This window comes from Bos taurus, chromosome 10, assembly GCF_002263795.3.
Source record: "Bos taurus isolate L1 Dominette 01449 registration number 42190680 breed Hereford chromosome 10, ARS-UCD2.0, whole genome shotgun sequence".
Taxonomy (NCBI): domain Eukaryota; kingdom Metazoa; phylum Chordata; class Mammalia; order Artiodactyla; family Bovidae; genus Bos; species Bos taurus.
The window spans coordinates 14,161,947-14,180,583 of NC_037337.1; the positions used below are offsets into that span (position 1 = coordinate 14,161,947).

General features: G+C 38.4%; 1 protein-coding gene across 1 annotated transcript in view; it reads left to right on the forward strand.

The window, feature by feature from the left end:
- Positions 1-18,637, forward strand: part of IQCH (IQ motif containing H) — a 229,554-nt gene that overhangs the window by 58,719 nt on the left and 152,198 nt on the right. Inside the window, 1 exon segment of the mRNA XM_003586516.6 lies at positions 15,572-15,692. Coding sequence (XP_003586564.4) covers positions 15,572-15,692 — 121 coding nt within the window.

An 18,637-nucleotide genomic window follows, 5' to 3' on the forward strand; every position in this document is an offset into this window, starting at 1 on the left:
TTTCAAATTGCTAACTATTGTATCTTTGCTGGGATTCTTAGAATCACTTCCATATATGTGTAGCTCAAGGGTCATCCAAGTATTTGCATGTTATTTATTTGCCAATTTTGAATCCCTGCCATGTAACCTTCTCCTTTTGGGGATTCCCCTTCATTTTCAGCCTTTATGATACCCTTAAAGTCCATCCTTTTACTTCTTTAGCAAGTGAAACTGTGCCTTTCTTCTTAAATTATAGTCACTTTGCATCTTATCGACTGAGAAGTACTTTTGAATCACATACATAAATCTCAAATGTTCAGTTCAGTTCAATAGCTCAGTCGTTTCTGACTCTTTGAGACCCCATAGACTGCAGCATGCCAGTCCTCCCTGTCCATCACCAACTCCTGGAGCTTACTTAGACTCATGTCCATTGAGTCAGTGATGCCATCCAACCATCTCCTCCTCTGTCTGCCGCTTCTCCTCCCACCTTCAATCTTTCCCAGCATCAGGGTCTTTTCTAGTGAGTCAGTTCTTCACATCAGGTGGCCAAAGTATTGGAGTTTTAGCTTCAGCATCAGTCCTTCCAATGAATATTCTGGACTGATTTCCTTTAGGAGGTACTGGTTGGATCTCCTTGCAGTCCAAGGGACTCTCAAGACTCTTCCCCAGCATAACAATTCAAAAGTATCAATTCTTTTTTTTTGTTTGTTTATTTTTTTAAATTTTATTTTATTTTTAAACTTTACAATATTGTATTAGTTTTACCAAATATCGAAATGAATCTGCCACAGGTATACCTGTGTTCCCCATCCTGAACCCTCCTCCTTCCTCCCTCCCCATACCCTCCCTCTGGGCTGTCCCAGTGCACCAGCCCCAAGCATCCAGTATAGTGCATTGAACCTGGACCGGCCACTCGTTTCATACATGATATTATACATGTTTCAATGCCATTCTCCCAAATCTCCCCACCCTCTCCCTCTCCCACAGAGTCCATAAGATTGATCTATACATCAGTGTCTCTTTTGCTGTCTCGTACACAGGGTTATTGTTACCATCTTTCTAAATTCCATATATATGCGTTAGTATACTGTATTGGTGTTTTTCTTTCTGGAATTCTTGGGTGCTCAGCTTTCTTTACAATCCAACTCTCACATCCATATGTGACTACGAGAAAAACCATACCTTTGACTAGTCAGACTTTTGTCGGCAAACTAATGTCTCTGCTTTTTAATATGCTGTCTAGGGTGGTCATAACTTTTCTTCCAAGGAGTAAGTGTCTTTTAATTTCATGGGTGCAGTGACCATCTGAATGACTTTGGAGGCCCCCAAAATAAAGTCTGTCACTGTTTCTACTATTTCTCCATTCATTTGCCATGAAGTGAAAGAACTAGATACCATGATCTTAGTTTTCTGAATGTTGAGTTTTAAGCCAGCTTTTTCACTCTCCTCTTTCACTTTCATCAAGAGGCTCTTCAGTTCTTCTTCACTTTCTGCCATAAGGGTGGTGTCATCTACATATCTGAAGTTACTGATATTTCTCCTGGCAATCTTGATTCTAGCTGTGCTTCATCCAGCCCAGCATTTCTCATGATGTACTCTGCATATAAGTTAAATAAGCAGGGTGACAATATACAGCCTTGACATTCTCCTTTCCCTGTTTGGAACCAGTCTGTTGTTCTATGTCCAGTTCTAACTCTTGCTTCCTGACCTGCATACAGATTTCTCAAGAGGCAGGTCAGGCAGTCTGGTATTCCCATCTCTTTCAGAATTTTCCAGAGTTTGTTGGGGTCCACACAAAGGCTTTGACATAGTCATTAAAACATAAGTAGATATTTTTCTGGAACTCTCTTGCTTTTTTGATGATTCAAGAGATGTTGGCAATTTGATCTCTGGTTCCTCTGCCTTTTTTAAAACCAGCTTGATCTGGAAGTTCATGGTTCACATATTGTTGAAGCCTGGCTTGGAGAATTTTAAGCATTACTTTACTAGCATGTGAGATGAGTGCAATTGTGTGGTAGTTTGAGCATTCTTTGGCATTGCCTTTCTTTGGGATTGGAATGAAAACTGACCTTTTCCAGTCCTGTGGCCACTGCTGAGTTTTCCAAATTTGCTGGCATATTCTGTGCAGCACTTTTACAGCATCATCTTCTAGGATTTGAAATAGCTCAACTGCAAATCCATCACCTCCACTAGCTTTGTTCGTAGTGATGCTTCCTAAGGCCCACTTGACTTCACATTCAGGGATGTCTGGCTCTAGGTTAGATTTCACATCATCATGATTATCTGGGTCGTGAAGATTTTTTTTGGATAGTTCTTCTGGTATTCTTGCCACCTCTTCTTAATATCTTCTGCTTCTGTTAGAAGAAGCATTTCTATCCTTCTAGATACCATTTCTATCCTTTATTGTGTCCATCTTTGCATGAAATGTCCCCTTGGTATCTCTAATTTTCTTGAAGAGATCTCTAGACTTTCCCATTCTATTCTTTTCCTCTATTTCTTTGCATTGATCGCTGGGGAAGCCTTTCTTATCTCTCCTTGCTATTCTTTGGAGCTCTGCATTCAGATGCTTATATCTTTCCTTTTCTCCTTTGCTTTTCGCTTCTCTTCTTTTCACAGCTATTTGTAAGGTCTCCTCAGACAACCATTTTGCCCTTTTGCATTTCTTTTTCATGGGGATGGTCTTGCTCCCTGTCTCCTGTACAATGTCACAAACCTCTCTGTCCATAGTTAATCAGGCACTCTGTCTAAAATTCCCTTGAATCTATTTGTCACTTCTATTGTATAATCATAAGGGATCTGATTTAGGTCATACCTGAATGGTCTAGTGATTTTCCCTACTTTCTTCAATTTAAGTCTGAATTTGTCAATAAGGAGTTCATGGTCTGTGCCATAGTCAGGTCCCAGTCTTGTTTTTGCTGACTGTATAGAACTTCTCTATCTTTGGCTGCAAAGAATATAATCAATCTGATTTCAGTATTGACCATCTGGTGATGTCCATGTGTAGAGTCTTCTCATACGTTGTTGGAAGACGGTGTTTGCTATGACCAGTGCGTTCTCTTGGTAAAACTCTATTAGCCTTTGCCCTACTTCGTTTTATACTTCAAGGCCAATTTTGCCTGTTACTCCAGATATTTCTTGACTCCCTACTTTTGTGTTGTAGTCCCCTATAATGAAAAGGACATCTTTTTTGGGTGTTAGTTCTAGAAGGTCTTGTAGGTCTTCATAGAACCATTCAACTTCAGCTTCTTCAGTATTACTGGTCGGGGCATAGACTTGGATTACTGTGATATTGAATGGTTAGCCTTAGAAATGAACAGAGATCATTGTTTCGTTTTTAAGACTCCATCCAAGTGTTGCATTTCAGACTCTTTTGTTGAATATGATGGCTACTCCATTTCTTCTAAGGGATTCTTGCCCACAGTAGTAGATATAATGGTCATCTGAGTTAAATTCACCAATTCCAGTCCATTTTAGTTCACTGATTCCTAAAATGTTGATGTTCACTCTTGCCATCTCCTGTTCGACCACTTCCAATTTGCCTTGATTCAAGGACCTAACATTCCAGGTTCCTATGCAATATTGCTCTTTATAGAGAAATATTGTGTATTCCGACCCTAAACAATGGCTATACAAAATATTCTAAATAGATTAAAAATGATAAAAGAAAGAATTTTGGAACATCTGAAAAGAAGAAAACACAGTAAAGAAAATATGGGTAAAAACAATAGACTTACTTTTTCTTCTTGAGTTTTCTAGATTATATTTGATGTTTGAAATAAAAATCATAACACTGTCTGATATAGCTCTAAATTTATGTGGAGGAAATAAGCATGCAACTACCATGAGATCCAGCAGTTATGCTCCTGAGAATTTGTCCTAAAGAAATGACAATGCAGGTTCATATAAAAAGCTGTACACAAAGGTTTACAGCAACTTTATTCATAGTCACCAAAAGCTGGAAACAACCCAAACATCCTTTAACAGGTGAATGGTTTAACAGTTGTGGTAGTCTCATACTGTGGGTTACTAGTCAGCAACAAAAAGGAATAAACTACTGATAAAAGCAACAACCTGGATTAAATCTTCAAAGAATCATGTTGAGTGAAAAAAACAATTCCAAAAGGTTACATGCTGTAAGAGTCCATTTATCTAACATATTTGAAACGACAAAATTCCAGAAAGAGAGAACAGATTAGTTGTTGCCAGGGTTTAAAGGCATGGGGGGTGGGAGGGGCGTGCCTGTGGCTCTTAGTGGATAACACGAGGAATCCATGAGCTAGACGAAATGTTCTATATCTTAGCTGCATCAATATTTCAGTTGTCATATTGTACTGTAGTTTGGCAATATGCTATTCTGGGAAAAACTGAGTTAAGAATGCAAAGGATCTGCCTATATTATTACTTACAATTGGCATGTGAATCTACAATTATCTCAAAATCAAAAGTTTAGTTAAAAACAGGACTTTCCTGGTGGTCCAGTGGTAAAGAATCCACCTGCCAAGACAAAGGACACCAGTTTGATCCCTAATCTGGGAAGATTCCACATACTGCAGGGCAACTAGGCCCATGTGCCACAACTATTGAGCCTGTGTCCACAACTACTAAAGCCCATGCCTTCCAGAACCTTTGCTCTGCCTCAAAAGAAGCCACCACAATGAGAGGCCAGTGTACTGCAACTAAAGAAAGCCCTCACACGGCAGAAAAGACTCAGCAGAGCCAAAAAAATTTTTTTTAATTAATAAATTTAAAATTTTATTTAAAAACAAAGACACCAATAAGATAATGAAATGCCAAGCCACAGAGTAGAAAAAATTTTTCATAATATCAGTTCAGTTCAGTTCAGTCGCTCAGTCGTGTCCGACTCTTTGCGACCCCATGGACTGCAGCATGCCAGGCCTCCCTGTCCATCACCAACTCCTGGAGTTTATTCAAACTCATGCCCATTGAGTCAGTGATGCCATCCAACCATCTCATCCTCTGTCGGCCCCTTCTCCTTCTGCCTTTAGTCTTTCCCAGCACCAGGATCTCTTTCCAGTGAGTCAGCTCGTCGCATCAGGTGGCCAAAGTATTGGAGTTTGAGCTTCAACATCAGTCCTTCCAATGAATATTCAGGACTGATTTCCTTTAGGATGCACTGGTTGGATCTCCTTGCAGTCCAAGGGACTCTCAAGAGTCTTTTCCAACACCACAGTTCAAAAGCATCAATTCTTTGGCATTCAGCTTTCTTTATAGTCCAACTGTAACATCCATACATGACTACTGGAAAAACCATAGCTTTGAGTAGACAGACCTCTGTTGACAAAGTAATGTCTCTGCTTTCTAATATGCTGTCTAGGTTGGTCATAGCTTTCCTTCCAAGGAACAAGCATCTTTTAATTTCATGGCTGCAGTCACCATCTACAGTGATTTTGGAGCCCCCCAGTATAAAGTTCCTCACTTTTAAAGTTTCCATTGTTTCCCCATCTTTTTTTTTTTTTCCCCATCTATTTGCTGTGAAGTGATTGGACCGTATGCCATGATCTTAGTTTTCTGAATTGAGTTTTAAGCCAACTTTTTCACTCTCTTTCACTTTCATCAAGAGGCTCTTTAGTTCTTCATTTTCTGCCATAAGGGTGGTGTCATCAGCATATCTGAGGTTATTGATATTTCTCCCAGCAATCTTGATTCCAGTTTGTGCTTCATCCAGCGCAGCATTTTGCATGATGTACTCTGCATATAATTTAAATAAGCAGCCTTGACATTCTCCTTTCTCAATTTGGAACCAGTCTGTTGTTCCATGTCCAGTTCTAACTGTTGCTTCTTGACCTGCATACATATTTCTCAGGTGGCAGGTCAGGTGGTCTGGTATTCCCATCTCTTTAAGAATTTTCCATAGTTTGTTGTAATCCACACAGTCAAAGGCTTTGGCATAGTCAATAAAGCAGAAGTAGATGTTTTTCTGCAACTCTCTTGCTTTTTTGATGATCCAGTGGATGTTGGCAATTTGATCTCTGCCAATAGTTTCCTTATTTCCTCATCAACTCCCTTCTAGCTTCTGCCTTTTTCAATTTACCTGTGTACCTTCAAATAGTTTTTCCCTTTTTAATATTTTATCCAGAATTTATAATTGTTATATTCAGGAGGATTAGTCTGTTATAAGCTATCATTACCACAATGGTGACTAGCCCATTTTTCAGTCTCAATATTGTACTATCTTTATCTGAAAGGAAAATATTTTCTATTAATATGATTATGTTAATTGCTGCTTTCCAATGTCTTAAGTGATTATATTTTAAAAAACTTTTTTGTTCTATTTCTTCAAGTGAGATTAAAAGACAGATTTAGATGAATTCTGAATTACGTAATGCCTTCAGGGGCTACACGAATACCTAAAATATATTTGTAAATGAAATAAGCAAAGTACAAAGAAAAGCTATATGAACTCAGAGGAAGAAGAGATCAGAGTTGATTTCCAAGAGGATGTTACCTTTAAGGCAGTAGTTAAAGAGTGATAGTAGCCAGAGCTGAGAGAGAGAAAGAGGGAGAGACAGCGTTCCAGAAGAAATCTCAAACAATGCAAAAAGTGGGAGGTTTGGAGGCTCAAGTCTTACTGGTTATAGCTATAATTTTTAATATAATTCAAAATCAATACTATGGTGTGAACACACTGCTATATATAAAAATATGGGTAAATCTTACACCAATTTTAAAAGAAAAAAGTCAGATACAAAAGAATACATACTGTAACAATCCATTTAAGTTCAAAAACAGAAAACTTATAGGTGGTAATGGAATTCAGAATAGTGGTTACCTTTGGGTTATGGAAGCAACTGGGAGGAACCTGAGTGAAGTCCCTTGGGTGCTTGCAATGTTATACCTCTTTTTCTGAAGGCTGGTTACCTACAGAGTTCACTTTGTAAAAATTTATCAATTGATGACTTTATGATTTGTGCCTTTAAATAATATCACACTTCAATAAAATGTTTATGTGAAACAAAAATGAAACCCAGTTTCTGGTATCAAGAAAAGTTTATCATGTGTATTTCCATATATTAACATGTTAATCCCTCACAATGACCTTATGGAAGTCCAGTTATGCTGATTTTTATGTGAAATTGAATTATATGAACTTGAAATACCATGATGTAAAATAATAAATTCTGGCTTTATACACAAAATTTGAAATGATTCAAATCTCCCCAAGTTAAAAAAAAATTTCATTTTCTTACAAAGCTGGATCAATCTGAGCAAATTTAAGATCTATTTAAGCTTAAGGGAGGTACCACTTGAGTAGATAAAAATATCCTGTGTAATTCAGGATAATACAAATAACAGATGCAACACTAGTTAATGCTTTTTGGTGTCACAGTTTCAGCAGAGCAGTGTTGGCTGACACAGCAGCTCTACAATGCCAGGTACCACACACTTTCCATTTTATGGCTCTGTCCTACTGAACAGGCAATTTTCTATCTTGTGACCTAAGATGACTGTGACTCTCCCACCGTCTTTCTGTAGTCCTACCAGGAGAATCACTGCAGTTTCTATACTGCCAGCCAGAACTTGCCACAAAGACATGGGAAGCTACAAGAGGGCCTGGGAAATGCAGTTTCTGGCTGAGCAGTACATCGATGGTTCAGCAGACGTCTTTGCCATACTTGCCATTCTTTGTCTAGTTGTTTTGAACTATGTGAGTTTACAATTATAAAATGTCTCCAGGAATAGATCCTTTACATAAAATTCAGCTGCTCTGTAGATAAGAATATTCCTATTTTACAGAAGATAAAACTGAGACTCAGAGATAGTAAATGACTTATGCCTACCCTGTACATTGCTAAGTAAATGGCAAAGCTGGGACGCAAATACAGTTCTCAAACTCAGGATTCTTGCTTTTGTGCTACAGAAGCTTCTCCAGAGAGCTTTTCTACTAGTTCCAAGAATACTGGTAATCCTTATGTTCCCAGTGAATTTCAGGTTCTTGATGTCTCATTGGGAAAGAATTCAGTGAGAGACAAAGTGATAGGTAAGAAGTGGACTTATCTAGAGAGAAACACACTCCACAGACCGAGTGTGGGCCATCTCAGAAGGTGAGAGAGCCTCAAAGTGTGGCCTGGTTGGTTTTTATGGGATGGATAATTTCCTAGGCTCATGAGTGGAAGGATTACTCCCATTATTTCAGGAAAGGGGTGGAGATTTCTCGGAATTTGGCCATGCCCACTTTGGGCCTTTCTGGTTAGATTCACATCCACTGGATCACAGAAAAAGCAAGAGAATTCCAGAAAAACATCTACTTCTGCTTCATCGACTACACTAAAGCCTTTGACTGTGTGGATCACGACAAACTGGAAAATTGTTAAAGATAGGGGAATACCAGACCACCTTACTTGCCTTCTGAGAAACCTGTATGCAGGTCAAGAAGCCACAGTTAGAACCAGACATGGAATAATGGACTGGTTCAAAATTGGGAAAGGAGTACATCAAGGCTGTATATTATCACCCTGTTTATTTAACATATATGCAGAGTATGTCATGCAAAATGCCAGGCTGGATGAAGCACAAGTTAGAACCAAGATTGCTGGGAGAAATATCAATAACCCCAGATATGCAGATGATACCACCTAATGGCAGAAAACAAAGAAGAACCAAAGAGCTTCTTGATGAAGGTGAAAGAGGAGTGTGAAAAAGCTGGCTTAAAACTCAACATTCAAAAAACTAAGATTGTGGCATTTGATCCCATCACTTCCTAGCAAATAGATGGGGAAACAGTGGAAACAGTAACAGACCTTATTTTCTCGGGCTCCAAAATCACTGTGGACAGTGACTGCAGCCATGAAATTAACAGATGCTTGCTCCTTGGAAGAAAAACTATTACAAACCTACACAGTGTATTAAAAAGCAGAGACATCATTTTGCTGACAAAGGTCCATATAGTCAAAGCTATGGTTTTCCCAGTAGTCATGTATGAATGTGAGAGTTGGACCATAAATAAGACTGAGTGCTGAAGAATTGATGCCATCCAAGTGGTGCTGGAGAAGACTCTTGAGAGTCCCTTGGTCAGCAAGGAGATCAAACCAGTCCATCCTAAAGGAAATCAAACCCTGAATATTCATTGGAAGGACTGATGATGAAACTCTGATACTTTGGCCACTGAAAAGACGACTCATTGGAAAAGACCCTGATGCTGGGAAAGATTGAAGGGAAGAGGAAAAGTGGATGACAGAGGATGAGATGGTTGGATGGCATCACCGATTCAGTGGACATGAGTTTGAGCAAACTCTTGGAGACAGTGATAGAGAAGCCTGGCATGCTGCAGTCCATGGGGTATCGAAGAGTAAGACACGACTGAGCAATTGAACCACAACCATGGTTAGCCTCAGAACTGCCATGGTGCTGGTGGGTACGTTCTTTAGCATGCTAGTGTATTACAACAAGTGTATAATGAAGGTCAAGGCCCACCGGAAGTCGAATCTTTGGCCATCTTGGACCTACTTGGTTCTAACCATTTCTTGGCATGTCCTATATCTATGTCATTCTTTTAAATGTGCCTTGCCCTCTCCCCTCCTGTTTCACTTAGTCTGAGAGACGGTGAGACTCCTGCTATCTCTAAATTAGATGGTACTTGGAAAGGAGTGAGATAGGGCACAAAGTGGTAGGACTTTACTAGGAACTGACAACCTGAGATGTGTTTGCTTAAAGGTTCAGGAACTCAGGAATCAAGAAAATACAGCATGAAGCACTGGGGCATGAGGGTGACTTGCATTTCAGTTGTGCCTCTGAACTACAAGGCAGATTATACACGTGTTCCAAGTATTTTCCCTTTCTGATTTTTAGTTTCCCCATCCATCAGATGAGGATTAGGGTTGGGCCAGGGTTGCTGAATATGGTCATGAAGGTTGTACATAATTTCTTAAATTCACTAAGCAGGAGATTCTGGAGCAAAGTAGAGGGTGCCCCATAGCTCCTTGCCTCACCCCGCCTCAGCCCTTAGAAATACTACTGGTATTTTGAGAATCCTCAAAATATTGAGATCCTCAGAAATACTACAAAATCTGGAGAGAAGCCTTCAGGTAATAGAAAGGTGGAAAAACCCAGAATACCCAGTTAGCACATGTTGCTAGGATAGAAACCATACTGCTGCTGCTAAGTCACTTCAGTCGTGTCCGACTCTGTGCGACCCCATAGACGGCAGCCCACCAGGCTCCCCCGTCCCTGGGATTCTCCAGGCAAGAACACTGGAGTGGGTTGCCATTTCCTTCTCCAATGCATGACAGTGAAAAGTGAAAGTGAAGTCACACTAGTGCCAGAAAATGGGGGACAAGATACTGTATCAGAGCAAGTAGAATGCCTGGACACAGCTGCGCAAATATGTGCAAGGTGAAAAGAAAGGATATGGTCACTACCGATCTGTTATATATATGTCAGTATTTCACCAACAGCTAACAAAAGAAAGGAAAGTGGGGAGGGAGGGAGAATCCTGGGCTTCAAAAGACAAAGCCTAATTTAAGGAAAACATAACTCAAGGAATTTTGTGAGGAGGAATTTTCTCACCATTTCTTCACATTATAGCACAGTTGATAGGGACATAAATAAAACTAGAGCTCAACCATGTGATGATAACATAGCAGAATGAGATTAAAAAAAGAGGTTGCAGACATAAGGAAATAAATCGAATACCAAAATACTTTATGGAACTAATAAATACACTATAAATAGAAAGAACAGAACAGACACTGCTGAATACTGAAATATTGACAGGGAGAAAAAACTGTAAGCACAGTACATGCACTCTCATCTGATAAAGGAAATTAATTTGAAGTTAATAGATATGCATATTAGTTTGTTACCAGCTAAGCTGCTGTAACAAAGAAATCCAAAGAAATAATGCCTTATATAAATTAGTTTCTTTCTCACTCACAAAACAATCCACAGATGAGACATCCAAGGCTGGCAGGATCTCCTCCAGGAGGTCATCCAAGATACAGTTCCTTCTGTCCTGATGCTCCATCACCTCCTCATCCCTGTGGTTATAGGAAATTCTCATTTCAGTGGTTGAAGCTGGCTCCTTTCCATACCCGTGTTTCAGTCCATAGGAAAGATAAAAATAGTCCAGGGAAGGCACTCTAAGGGATGCCCTAGACGTTATACATATCACTTACGCCACAGTTTTACTGGCAACATTTAGTCACAGAGGACACTGGGAAAATGTGGTCTTTAACTGGATAGCCATGTGCTCAGCTAAAACTCAATGTTCTATTCTAAAAGGAGCTGGGAGAGAACAAATAGTTAGGAACCACAATATGAAAGATAAAGATGAGCCAACATTTAAGGACACGTGATTTCCCTCACAAAGAGAACCCAGCAAATGAAAGAGAGGACGTACCTGGTGCTGCAGTGTAAGAAGATGTTCCAGAAGTGAAAAAAGAACTGAATCTGCAATATGAAGGAAAACACTGAATCCCAAGAAAGTCTGATTTAGAATATTTAATATAAAGGTATTTCCTAGTTAAACACCTGAACTTGAAAGAGGAAGAATGCTTCAGACATCTAGGCAGAAGGAAAAAAATCACCTACAAGGGGTAAAAAAAAATCAGGCTGCTATCAGATTTCATTATATTCATTGTGGAAGACGGCAGTGCAGTTTTGAGAGAAGAGAGGATGGCCCCAGGTGCAATTCAAGTGTAAAGGCTCAGGGAAGCAAAATATCCATGAACACTTGTTGGAAAGAACTGCTTGACAACCAAAGCTAAGCAATCTAAAAATCCACAAAATAATGCAAGCATAGTGAAACCATGCCAGAAGAACTGTTGATAATCACTGGATCCATTCACATGTAGAACTGATGCTAAACAATCATAGCAATGATGGTTTCAAAACAGAATGAATATTATAAATCTGGACAATGTAAAAAGAATACAATACAAAACTGGGAGGTGAGGGAGAGGAGATGGAAGTAGCAAGAAACTTCTCATGTTCTCATCTTCTGAAGCTAGGATTTATTATCCAAAATAAAAACATGTGGTTAAAAATATATATATCTACATAAATAGGTAAACAAATAACCTAAATATTTTTTCATAATCACCTTTATTGAACATGTAGCAGGAGTCCACAAATCACTGCCTGAGGGCAGACTGCCTGTTTTTGTAAATTAAATTTCAGTGGAACACAGCTTCATCCCTTTGTTTCCATATTGCTTATGCTACTTTCCAGCTATAAAAATAGACCCCAGACAGCCTAAAACATTTACTCTCTGGCCCTTTAAGAAGAACTTTGCCAACCCATGCAGAAGAATCTTTTTTAACTCACAGGAATTATGTGGTAAAGAAATATTTATTTGAGGCTTAATAATTGGTTGGGTTTAATTCAGCCTTTCCCCTTCCTATTAAATTCATGTCAAATTAAGTTTAATAATGTAATATAAATCCTATTTTTTTAAAATAATAAGTAAATCATCCCAAGGTATCAGGGATAATGAATCATCTAGTGATATTTGATATGGTTTCTTCAATTTTCACCTCTGTTTTTATTTGGAATCTTTTTAATGAGCATATATCATTGTTACCAGAATAATAAAATAGAACATTTTTTCTATTTGAAATCCCTGGAAGCAAATATACCAAGATACTAACAATGATTAATTCTGGCTGACAGGAATATGATTGCTGTTTTCTTCTTTAAGCTTTTCTGTATTTTTTAAATATTAAAAAAATTTTAAGCTATTATGGAAGATTTCCACATAAAGTGATAAGAATTCTGAATTACAGTTTTGGAAATGGTAATGAGAAGTACCAGATATGAGAGACATTGTTCTATTTATAGTATGATTCTTTTATTAGCAGCATACAAACCACAAAGCACAGTTCAGTATAAGTATCAAACACAACATAAAAGATAAGCCGGAATCAGATGATGTTCAGCTTCTGTTAGGCAATCAGCACTTTCACATGGTTTCTTTAATTTGCATTTATCTACCTTTCCCGTCTCATCCACACCTTATCCTCCTGATACACACAATATACTCGAGCCACATAGAGACCTTCACCTTCAGTGAAATGTTCATGCATTTGTGTGCTCTTTTGCTTTCTTGCCACCATTCTTTCTACCTATAATTGCATCCTGTTCTCCACGTGATATAATTCAATGCTTCTTTTAAGATGCAATTTAAATATCACTTACTGCAGTACATCTCAACCTTGGCTGCACATCAGAATCACCTGGGGAGCTTTGTAAAAATACCGAGGCCCAGGCTCCAGCACAGCTATTCTGGTTTAACTGCCCAGGGTTGGGGCCCAGGCAGCAGTATTTTTAAAAAGCTCCCTGAGTAATGCTAATATACAGCCAGTGTTGAGAGTCATTGCAAAGCCTTCTGCAATACCAGCAGGCAGAGTTAATTACTCCCTCTTCTGCGCTCTCATAGCTCTTAGATTTTCCATTGCTCATGAAATTTAATGCTTACTGTATTAAAGTTAGTGTTATATAGTAAGTGCTCAGTAAATGCTGAGGTTGTTACTGACCTTGTTCTTCCAACCAGGCACATGCAGGAGTGGTTATCCTTACCATGGGAACCCGACAGCAGAGGGGGCTGATGTTTCCCATCCAGAGATCCTGTCTGAAGGATTTACTTCTGTAAACTCACCAGGATGTCACCCTTCTCTGCCTCCTACACACACACTCCCCCTCACTGCCTTTTCAGCACAGCCCTAGCCCTTGGGTCCAGCTTTTACATTGTTGAGATTGACGCCATGTAAAGAATGAAAGAAACCAGCGTTATGAAAGTGCTGACAGCCTGACAGAAGCTGACCGTCGTCTGCCTTCCCCCATCTCCTTCGTGTCGCACTTTACATTGTGTTTACTGTCAGATCTGCTACTTTAGCTTTCAAGAGCACATTGTCAGGTGTACTTTGTCAAAGGCTTTCAGAAAATCCAGATGAACGATGCTGTGAGCCCCGATACTGCCAAATCTATATTTTACACCTTCACAGTGTTTGACAATTTTATTCAAGTGGAATCTTTCTATCTTCCTTCGATTTACCTTTGCCTCCCTGACCCTGAGATCAGACAACTGGAGACCCTTCTGTTTTTGATACTGAGCATCCTCGTCTATGTCTGCACCATGTCTGGATCACAGTACACTGTATGATTATCTCAGCTTCCCTGGCTAGGAGGAGCTCCTGGCAGTTACTCCTATCTGGAAGTGAAGTAGCGGGAGGAGAGCTGAGGATGAGGAAAAGAGACCAAGGAGCACCAGCAATGCTTAAGTGCCACAATCGCACAATGCGCATGCGCACTCTCATCAGCACAACTCGGAGCTCTACCCTTGCTTCTTCCCGCTTGCCTGGAAGGAAACTGACTGCATTAACAGTCTGCTCTTTCCTGTTAAAAATCCTATTTGCAGTCATTTTAAACCATCCTCTCCAAACATCGCCAAAGGGTTTGGTGTCCATAAGATGGTGTTACTTATATTAATAGTTTCCCTTAAGTACCACATCCTGGCAGTGGAGTTCTAAAATAACTTTGTTCACAGACATTTCTCAGCCAGTAAATATTATTTTTCAAAGTGATTTTCTCCCTGGAGTCTTGATGAAACTTTCCCTTTCTTTTTCCTTAAGGTCACCATGACCTTGATGAACTAGAAGATGTGCTACTGTGGAACCCAATGGCAAATTTCACTAATGCAGAATCAGATCAATCTTCGAATTGAATAATCTTTGCATATCTAGTGCTCTACCGTGACCTGAGAAAAATCTAACCTTTCTGACTTGGTTCTTTATTAAAATCAGTAGTTAAATAGCAAACCATTACCTAGTTCCCTTGGAAGTTATGCAAATTAATTAATGTTTGGAAAATGACTGGGAAATTTTAAAATCATCTCTAAATACCAAACAGTTGCATCTTCCCTGATGAGAGGGCCTAGGTAATTCATAACCTCCTATAATAAAGGTAAAAATACTGTGCTTGGCCTATATAATTACATGTGATTTATTTGCAATACATATAATATTTGAAATCTAGAAAGCATTTAATAGAAACAATTCATATTTCGTGACTATAATAAAAGCACTTAATGACTTTAGGAAAAGTAATCATCTACTCTAAGTGATCTATACATCACATCTTTAACTATTTCTAAGATCTGCTAGAGTCTGCTCCGAGTTTATCCTTAACCTGTTAATGTTGACTGATATGTTTATTATTACATTTTCCCAGTTTTTATTTATCCTCAAAACTCTAATGTGTATTTCCTAGAAAATTTGCCTGTACAAAACTTTGCTGTATTCAAAACCTCCTCTGTCAAGATTTAGCACTTTTATATTGTAGTCATTAAAATTGAACAAAATCTTAATAGTTCCTTTATTAACTACTATACTGACTTTGCATAGTAGAAATCACAACATGTTAATTGGATTTAATTAACTATTTTAAATTACACAAACTCCTGACAGTAGACAATAGCACAGGGTACCCGTGAGCAATAAAATTGGAGCTGATATTTCTACTTTATTAAAACTTAATGAAACTATTCATATTCATAACCTTATTTATTGTTTACAAGAAGAAAACTGTGTTCATTTTGAAGGCAAAAATGTCTGCTGAAAACAAATTTTTGATCATTTAGGTGAAGGCTCAGAAGTTAATAAAAGGCTCCACTATATCCAGCCTCACGGTTCTACCAGCTTCTCATCGCACGGATCCCTATTTCACCCCAGTGCCAGTCTTACAAGCAGATGCTAACAAAGGTTAGTGATTCAGATAAGCATTTTATATGTTTAGGAACATAAGGGGAAGAGCTTTGAGGTGGGATTGGGGGGCCTGAGTTTGAATTCAGACTCAGATGCTGATTCTCCAAGGTGACTTTGGACAAGTCAAGTCCTCACTGTGGCCTGAGTTTCCTTCTCTGTAAATCAGAAGGTTGGACTAGATGACCACCAGAGTCCCTTTCCACTTCTAAGATCCATTATTCTATAGATTTTCTATTGATTTAGATTTTGGTATATTTACATGTTAAAATTATTATTGTATTTAGGTGATATTATAATTTTTAAAGCTTCTGAGCAGATAGTTTCTGATCCTTTTCTGATAATACTTAAAATTTTATTTCAATATATTACTACATAAAAATATGAAGCCAGAAATGAATGTAATTATTAAGTGAACTATGCAGGTCTAATCTAAATACTTATACTAAGACTTATACCAGTCTAAATACTTAGTCTAATACTGGTTTGTGAAACCAGTAGATTTCTCATTTTTTTAAGCAAAAGGTCACGTCATCTTTATCTCAGTATCCCCAGTGCTTAGAACCACATCTAGCATTTTGTAGATACTAAATAGTTGGTTGAATGGATAAGCAAATGAAAGTGTAAGTGAATGACTAAAGACTGAGTGTCATAAATGTAACCCTCTTTACTTCTCCCTGCTACATAATTGGCTGACGTGTTAAAGAATGCTTAAGTGGATCCCCTTTTGTATCTCAAATATGAGCAAGTGAGATGATCTTTAATTTATTTCTATCTCACTTTCTAACTGATGTCTGGAGTGTTTTAGACCTAAAGTTGGTTCCCCAGGGTTCCTCTGGTACCTGAAGATTTATAGGTTCTCCATTTTACAGCTCCTGTATCCTGTCTGCTGACCCACTAGTGGTGGTACAGAAAAACTCAAGAAGGACTGCATCATTATAAGCCTCTTAGTTGATTAAACCTCCCACAACTGAAACAATTACTTTCTTGGTTACGAACCCTGGTTGTTTAGAAATATTGGTGACACATGGTTTTAGTTAGTTTACATTATATTTACTCCCTGGGAAAACTCCAGGGAGTTTTTATTTCTTGCTTTCTAAAAACTTATATTCTTCCTGGGGTCAAATTAAGATGAATGAATGGATCAACCAACCTATTTATCCTTGCTTTAGCAATAGATACAGTAAAAAATTGCTGCAAAACAAAGGTAAATCTAGAGTCATAGCAACTTGTTCCAGAAAAGCATCACATTTTCATCCCTCAGTTATCTGCCAGAGAACACATGGCCTACCATAATATTTGTAGTTAATCAACCAATTAATCAACACATTTATTGACTACTTGCCATATGTCTGGTACTGTGCAAGGTAATATGAATGCCAGGAAAGCACAAGCCACACAAATGCTGATACGGTGCCTAAATGTTTACCTGTCCTGATGCTCTGAACTGTCACTGGAGTCACCCCAGATCTATACTAGTCCAGCATGTGGTGAAAGATGACCAACTCCCAGAAGAGAGGATAGTTTTGGAAAATGCAAGACGAACTTCCCCACTTTTTCTGGAATTATCTTGCTAAATCCAAAGAATAATGTCTTCACCCCTATCCCCACCCCTAGTAAATGATTAAGAATTTAAGTCTTCTAATAAGGAACCAAATTTTCAGTTCAGGCTCTGTGAAATCTCAGGCAAGTTGTGCTCCAGTTTTAGAATAAACTCTATAAACGAGACATGCCGGATCTGGCCTCACCTCCACTCTCATCTCACTCAGCTTTCTCCATGCTCCAGCCACAGGGGACTTCTCTCTTTTCCTTAACAGGCCAAGCACCTTTTCACATCAGGCCTTCACCAGTCCTCTTACCTCTGCCTGTAAAAGTCATTTCCACAAGCATCCGTCTTTTTGCTTTATAGATGATCACAATTTTGTAATTATATATTAATTTGTGAATTTGTTTTGTCTTCTCCATCACTAAAGGCTCCATGAGATCTGTCTGGTTCACCATTGAATCCCCAGGCCCCAGAATAGTTCCTGACATATAAAAGGAACTTACATATTGGTTGAATGAATGAATGAGTTTTTAATGAATGAATGAATAGATGAATTCTAATTCCTAATCTAGTCAACAGGAATGTGAGAGTGCTATGAACATGTAATGAGACAATGGTGATAAGGGATAATTTTCAAAAACAGGTAAAGTCCCTACTCTCTCACAAATGAACACAAGTCAAAGATTTTAGTTGTTTAACTCATCAGTTTGAAAGAGAATTTGTAAGATGTCACAACTGGTCTAAAGGAGAATCCAAAGGACATATCTTTGTAGATCAGGAATATTGAAATAAATTTGTAAACACAAGGAAAATTGGCATTTGCATGGGAGGAAGGAATGAACCTTCACCAATTTTTTTCATGTCTATAGATATGAATTATTTGCATTATTATCAGTTTTTTCCCCACAAGTTAACTTTAATCTCTGCAGAGTTGTACAATAGTCAAAGACTAGATTCAGATAATTCCTGGAGGCATTCCATTGAAAAGTATTCGGTAATCTCTTTTGCTCATTCTAAAACATTAAAAAAAAAAAAAATTTCCTACAATTGTGCCCCAATTTGATGCAAAATGGTCTTAAAAAATTATTCACAAAGTAAGTCATTTCATTAGGTTTGGTCTGATTATTTACACAGGTGCAGCAAGAAGGTTAATCACCACATAGGCCATCTTAAGTTTGCTCTGTTGGAAGGAATCTCAGATTGAACTTTTAAAATCCTCTATTACTTGCTATCCTGAGACTAGAAAATCTGTCCACCAGATTTCAACTGTAGGACCTATAAATTTGGGTACATTCCTCTCCTCTAGAGATGTTCCCCATATCCTAAGGTTCTTGAGCCTGCTGGGAAGTGACATTACTTTGCAACTGTAAGGATGGAAATCCTGTAAGCCAGGCCAGTT